The sequence below is a fragment of the Arachis ipaensis genome, chromosome B3 (genome assembly GCF_059453495.1).
Source record: "Arachis ipaensis isolate K30076 ecotype BB chromosome B3, ASM5945349v1, whole genome shotgun sequence".
In the NCBI taxonomy this organism is placed as follows: Eukaryota; Viridiplantae; Streptophyta; class Magnoliopsida; order Fabales; family Fabaceae; genus Arachis; species Arachis ipaensis.
In genome coordinates this window covers 41,776,494-41,783,572 of record NC_142438.1, presented here as the reverse complement: position 1 = coordinate 41,783,572, position 7,079 = coordinate 41,776,494, and the positions used below count along the sequence as shown (strand labels likewise).

The following is a 7,079-nucleotide window of genomic DNA, read 5'->3' as shown; positions in this document are numbered from 1 at the left end:
AACAAGAATGAATATTGCATGGAGGTGAAGAACGATCATTATCATCAGCAACTGCCTTTGAGTTGTAGACCTCACATGATTTTGATTAATTTACTTATATTTTTTGGATCTTGTTATATAGGTGACTCCCAAAACATTGGCTGATGTGAAGGGTGGTACTTTGATTTCTTATGAAGGAAGAGTTCAGGCACGTAACCATTGCTGAACCACCACTTCACAATCAAGATTTAGTTGATTAAATTTGTACTGTGATGGTTGCAAATTGGCCACAAATTTAATAGTTTTAATGATCTCCTAAGTTCTAATTATGAACTTATTTTGTCTTAATTCAATTATTAGTTTTATTAAAGTATTGTAATTTTTTAATTATAATTATAGTATGTAAATAATTCATGTAAATCAATAAAAAAATCAATTTTTTTATACCTTCTAATTTTCTCCCTTTTTTTAATTTGACAAAGGAATAGGCCACGCTTTGAAAGCGTGGTAAAAGATTTTAGCTGGCAAGCCATGCTTTTGAAGCGTGACTGTATGTGCTCTATCGGTACACTTTCAAAGCGTATCCAAAACCAACCTAATCAGCACCCTTCAAAAGCGTGGTGATATGTACACTTTTCGGTACGCTTTTAAAGCGTAGCAAAAAAACGTGCCGATAGGTCCACAAAAGCGTGGCGATAGAGCAACCGGCACGCTCGCGGATGTGACCCTTTCAAAAGCATTCCAATAGCTCAAAAAGCGTGGCGAAAAGCTATCGTCACGCTTTTAAGTACTTTTCGGCATGCTTTAAAAGCGTGGTAGAAAGTTTATTTTCTTGTAGTGAGGCCATAGCATCTATATCAACTTACTTTTCATTCAAATTATATTATAATGCAAAAAAGATTTTAATTTCATCCCAAAATTAAAACTAAACTTAGATGACTGTTTAAAGTCTCATACATGACCATGAAAGACACATCATAAAGTTGTACCATGAATATGAACTCTCAATGTAGTTTCACACCGCAGAACCAGAAACAATTGTCAAGCCAAATTAGTAAATTGTTCAAAATTAAATTGTACAAACCTACCACAATACAACATGCAGTTTGGACAAAAAAACTAGCATAAAAGCATGTTTTGACTAGAACCTCACACAACTCAATCATTTATATAATATTTGCTTATACAAATTAGATAGAATTCTCTAAAATTATTCACCACTTGAGTGCTTGCAACCACATTTTTCTAGAAATCAATGCTTAAATAAAGAAAGCTTAAATAGTAAAAGCTTCAGAATCCAACAACTTCCCTTAAATCAAACAATCCAACAAAAAAAAAACAGAATTATAAAAGAACCTAAATTAAAAAAAAACATGTAACAGAATTAAAAACCCCTGAATTGGATACCACCTGGTGCGTGGAAGACGACGGCAGCTGCTGGTGTGTGGTGCCGTGGAGGAGGACGGAGAGAGAAATGCTTCGAGGATAGGGAAGGGAGAGGAAAGGGTTGCGCTACCGCGGGACACGAGTAAGGATACTGTGGGGCAGCGTCAACGGCAGAGAAGAGGGAGGATCTTCGTTGTTGTCAGAGGCTAAGAAAGTGAGAGGAGATTTGGCGATGGGAGAGTAGGAGTGGGGTTGTTTCGGCATTGTGAAGAATAAAACTGAAAAGGAGATCCTTTGGAGGCTGTTGGTGGCGCCATCGCTAGCAGAGGGGGCTGCTGGAGGTGTGGTTTGGAGGAGAGAGATGCAGAGAGAGAGAGAGAGAGAGAGTTTAGAGAAAGTGTGGGTCTTTCAAAATGAGAGAAGAGGGGGTGCGCGATTCTAATTTAGGGCAAAATTACCGTCGGATTTATCGACGGAAAATCTGATGATAATATTTTGCGCATGACCAAAATGTAGCGTTCCATTAACTGTATCCGCCGGTAATTCCAACGGTAATGATCGCACCAATTTTTCTTTCTTACCCTCTAATTATTACCATCGGATTTAGCGTCGAAAAACCGAATCCGACGGTAACTTTTTTATCCGACGAATTTATTACTAAATCCGCAGGTAAATCCGTTGATAAATCCGACGCTAATGTCCGATATTAAATCCAACAATAAATTCGATGATATTCAATATTTTTTGTAATAATAATTCTACCAATGTTGAGCCAACATTTTGTCATTTTAACCTATGAGTAAAGCAGCTTGGTATTTGCATTCAATTGCAAATCACCTTATTGCAACAATTTATTATAATATGTTCTTGATAAATATAATAATATGTGCTTTAAATATCATAATATGTGCTTTAAACTAGACAATTTATAGCAAAATTATTCAAAAATATTTTAGAGATTGGATTTTGATGTAATTTTTTGTAGATATATTAAAAAACGATACATTTTTATCCTTAAGTTTGGTAAGTTTCCCATCAGTATATTTGTTGCAATTTTTTGTCAAATTTTTATATGATATTTTATAAATAAAAAAAATCTAAAAATCAAATTTTTATACGATATTTTTGTATGTATTTTTTAAGTTGTTATTCTAATATCCTTACAAACCGTTGAATTTGGTGCTGCGATAGTTTCGAATGAGAGGAAAAGCATCTTTTTATGGTGGTTAAAAAAGTAAATTTTTTTTAAGTTGTTATTCTAATATCCTTAAAAAAAAGTAAATTTTTTTCCCACTATCTTACGCCTCATACCATTCAGGGAAGCATCACAACATACATTTGTCAAATCATCTCCACTATAGCCTTCTGTACGGCGAGCCACGTCATCTATATTGACATCAGGGGCCACCTGGTGCAAAGGTAAAACATGATAATCTTGTATTTGTTAGATGCTCAATGTCTTTCATTTGAATCCATAGAAGAAATCAATTAAAGACAATACATAATAATAATATCTTTAAGACAGTGTCATAGGTAAATCACAACGTCCTAACTTGCCTCCACAGTCTTCAAATTGATACAGATCAACTCTTTACGACTCTCAAAATTCAGAAGAGGAATGTATATACGCTTTTCCAGCCTTCGCCTGATTTGATTTGCATCAACATCAAATTGTATCAGTACATGCACATTAAAAGAGGTTTCCGACAGATATAACTAATTCATCGCATACTTCTATCACTTGCAATGCACATTAAGAAGTATAAGAAAAGGATGCAGAAAAGCAAATACAAACCTCAGCGCCTCATCTATGTCCCAAGGGAAGTTTGTGGCTGCCAAAACCATTACTATTTTACGGGTACCATCTTCATTTGTGGAACTATTGTTTACACCATCAACCTGAACTAGAAGTTCAGACTTCACCCTTCTGGATGATTCATGTTCCCCAGAAGCCCTGATGAATTGAAAGGCAACTCGATCAAAAATCAAATAATCTCAACTGATACTACAAACTCAGGGTGAACCCAAGGGGTAGTTGACAACCATTATCTCCCAACGCAAATAAAAATATGGCATACATGATGCAAAACTCAAGATTTTTATGTAGGGAAAAGAACAGCAAAGACTTACCCCCTAGCATTGCACAGAGAATCAATTTCATCAATGAAAATTGTACTTGGTGCATATGCTCTTGCAAGATCAAACAAATACCGCACCATGCGTTCACTCTCACCACGCCATTTGGAAGCTAAAGTTGCGGAAGAAACATTAAAGAAAGTGGTACCGCATTCAGTAGCAACTGCTTTAGCAAGAAGTGTCTTCCCAGTTTCGGGAGGCCCAAACATGAGAACACCTTTCCACGGTCTCCTAATCCCCTGTCAGAATCACATATAATGAATTGCACAGAAAAGGTCTTTCCATGACAACAACAATGGGATAGAAATACAACAACAGCCTGCTTAAGGCCATCGAAACTCAGCATAACAAGAGAATTTGTGTGCATGACTACACAAGCATGAGAGAATTCCAAGTAAAAAAAAGAAACAGTAGCATGCAAGATTAATTCAACTTTCAACATATAGCGATACAACTACTAAGAGAATAAAAAGCACCAGACATCTCAAAAGATCCGCATAAAATAATCTAAGCTCTATACATTTTACACGGTTCTTAGATACAAGAATCCTCCCTCTAAGTTTTTTATTGTTGGCTTAATTTTCAATTCTGATCTCCATCCTCGGCTTCTAAGGAAGCAAAATCCAACAATGAAAACTGAAGGGTATGCATAAAAATGGTTAATTAGCAAGGTTTTACTTTCCAAGAGAATCACGCCCTTCTGTTCTGCTTCTCACAATTCTATGGAATACTTCCCTGATCGGAAAAATTTAATCGGAAAATTCGGAAATTAGAAGTTCAATAATGCACAAAAAAAATTAAAAAGAGAGAGGAGAGAAAGCTCACCGAGATAGATCTCTAAGGATCCGCTACCAATTTTCCGACCGATACAGAACTAATTTCCAACTCGAGGCTCCATTAAAGATCAACTTCTTTTGAGCAAAACCCTACAAAAGATTCGAAAATTTGAGAAGATAAACGAAAGTTGAGCAACAGAGTTTGACCAAAACCCTACCAATTTTCGTTGTGGAAGAAGGCTTAACCTAATAATCTTATTAATTTTGATATATGGGGTCTCCCATCGGTAAAAATGGGGAGCAAGGAGTTTAGAGTCCATCATAGCAACCCTATGATGAGGAAGACAGCCTTCTCTCCCCAGACCCTTGCTGCAACTGGTAGCATCTCCCCTCTTCATGAATCGCTGCAAGATTTGAGACCGCTACGAGTTGTTCATAGGTAGCAACTGAAATTCGCGCTCGGGTGTGAATTGGTAGCTCACAATCTCTGAATTCGCATCGCCAGAAGGCTTAGAAAGGATAGACAATTCTTCAGTGGACAGTGAGTAAAGGAAGAAGCGGAGGAAAGAGGGGCTAGAAGAAGAAACGGGGTTCATCGTTTGACGAAGAAGACAGAGGAAGTGGGTGGAGGGAAGAGGCAGGGGCGCATAGCTGCAGCAAGCAAGGGTTCAGTTCTGAATTTTTATATTGGGCAATATTAAAATATTAAAAGAGTTGTTATCTTTTAATGTAATTTTTAATAAATTAACAATGATTTAAATATAAACCATTAGATCATTTATCAATTTAATCTAACGCTTTGAATCTAATGGTGCATCAGATAAGCTCATAAGAGGTGGGCTGATTTTAGACAGACCCTTTCTTTGGAAGGGATATGTGAGGAGAAGATATAGTCTATTTAACCCATAAAAGATGTGTATCTATTACAAGAAGTGTATGCTAGAATGTAAAGTCCCATATTAATTTGAAAGAAGAAAGAATTATGTTTTATAAGAGTTTGAATATATTTTCGTGGCAAGACTGTTGAAATATCAAAATAGACAATATCCTTAAGCAAGTAGACTGGACTATTAAATATTGTATCAAAATTAATGCTAGAATAGATATTTCAAAGAGGAAATTTGATCCCATTAGGGAGTGATATTTAAAGTCCCACATACATTAACTGGAGAGGGGAACGAAGTATTTTTTATAAGAGTGTGGACATTTTTTTTTTGTGTATACATTTTGATGATTTGAGTAGTTTTCTTTTCTTTATCAAAAACAAAATTGTGAGGTTTGAAGAGGTAAAATAGAAATTATCCGCAACCAGGTGAGTTAAACTGTTACAGATGATAAAATTGACCATAAAAAATTAAAATTAAAGTTATATTCATATAAGATAAGTTTTGTTCGACAAAAATGATCAATTATTAATTTTTTTTTATAATTCCATAAATACGTCTTTTTTTTTTCTTTTCTTTCTTCGTCTTCTTTCCATAACCACCACTACCTTCATTACAAAATCCATCATCCCATCTCTCTTAGATAGCTGCATCTTGCCACAACCATGGTAATATTGTTTAGGCAACAACAACACAATCACCAACAACAGCAGGAGCAACAACAATAACCACCTCGATATGCATTCATTCTTCAACCTCCAAACTCAATTTCTAACCCTAACAATTTAATTGTCCCTCCCTCCTCCTCCTACCATCCACCATTCTCTGCCTCCACAACCCCTTTCACCATCGCCATCCCCTCCACCATCCTTACCCTCTCTTTCCTTCGACCATCACCAACTCCAACACCACTACTACTCCATTTCCTTCCCACCCCTCCAACCACCTCCTCCTCCGCCAATGTCGTTTCCCGCCTCATGGCTCTCCTCACCAACCACGACCAACAACAACAACCACAACCACCACCGCAACTGCCTCAACAACCTTCTCAATTGCTTTTCGCAGCAGCTTCTGCCCCAATCTCCTCAATGGAAATGTTATCTATCGCAAACGTTGCAGCAACGGTGTTGAATCGCGTGGTGAGCAGTAAGGTGCCGAGAGGGAGGCGCTTAGCGGAAGACCATGTGGTGTATGACGTGGATATGCAAAACCTACTTTGCTCTTTTTATTGTGTGTGCTCTTTCTTTTCTCTTTTTGTTTTTTTCTGTGACTAGTTTCTTGATGCTATGTTTAGCTTCTTTTATTTTTATTTTTTAATATATTTTTTTTTTACTTTTATATGATAGAATTACAATAGAGAAGGGATCAATTTGGATTAGAATTCATTGCATATTCAAACAAGGAGTTTTGCTTTATCAATGATAGTAGATAGTTGAGTTCAGATTTTTCATTTTTTCTCTTTTAGGTAGCGTTTGGTTTTAAAGACACAGACACAGAGACATGGATATGTTAAAACATGTCTTATGTTTGTTTGTTGAGACACAAATTTTTTATGGACACGTTAGTATACAAGTATACACAAAATACATGTATTTAGTGTACTTCCAAAATATTGAGACACAGAGACACAATCAATTAGACACAATTTTTTACTCATTTACCCCTTATTAATTTCTTAATCCTAATTCTTTTTTTTTTCTCCTTCTCCATCCACCATGACCGTTCTCCTTCCTGCCTCCTCCCTCCTTCCACTGTCGCATCCCGTCGTCCAGATTCACCATCAGCGTTGCATCTCTTCGTCCAGATCCACCACTACCGCCGCCGCATCTCCCCCTTTGCCAGATCCGCGTGCCGCCGCCGCTGTGTCTCCCACTTTGTCCAGATCCGAGCGCTGCCGCTGTGTCTCCTCCTCCGTCCA

The 7,079-nt window shown here is 36.9% G+C and overlaps 1 protein-coding gene across 1 annotated transcript; it reads right to left on the bottom strand.

Moving 5' to 3' along the window:
* Positions 1–2,632: 2,632 nt before the first annotated feature.
* LOC107633021 (katanin p60 ATPase-containing subunit A1-like) lies at positions 2,633–6,140 on the bottom strand. Its single transcript, XM_016336654.3, has 6 exons — positions 5,974–6,140; positions 4,760–4,928; positions 3,496–3,740; positions 3,161–3,319; positions 2,923–3,010; positions 2,633–2,773 (listed from the first exon to the last, which is right to left on the bottom strand). Exons 1-6 carry the CDS (start codon positions 6,138–6,140, stop codon positions 2,633–2,635), a joined length of 969 nt encoding a protein of 322 aa, XP_016192140.3.
* Positions 6,141–7,079: the final 939 nt, after the last annotated feature.

What these genes read in the sequence shown, in the direction of transcription:
- LOC107633021 (XM_016336654.3), bottom strand. Translation starts at nt 6,140, where the DNA reads ATGAGGCGGGAAACGACATTGGCGGAGGAGGAGGTGGTTGGAGGGGTG. An exon ending in GCGATGCGAATTCAGAGATT is followed by an intron (nt 3,741 to 4,759) that starts GTGAGCTACCAA and finishes TGATTCTGACAG; the next exon opens with GGGATTAGGAGACCGTGGAA. An exon ending in TCAATTTGAAGACTGTGGAG is followed by an intron (nt 2,774 to 2,922) that starts GCAAGTTAGGAC and finishes CCTTTGCACCAG; the next exon opens with GTGGCCCCTGATGTCAATAT.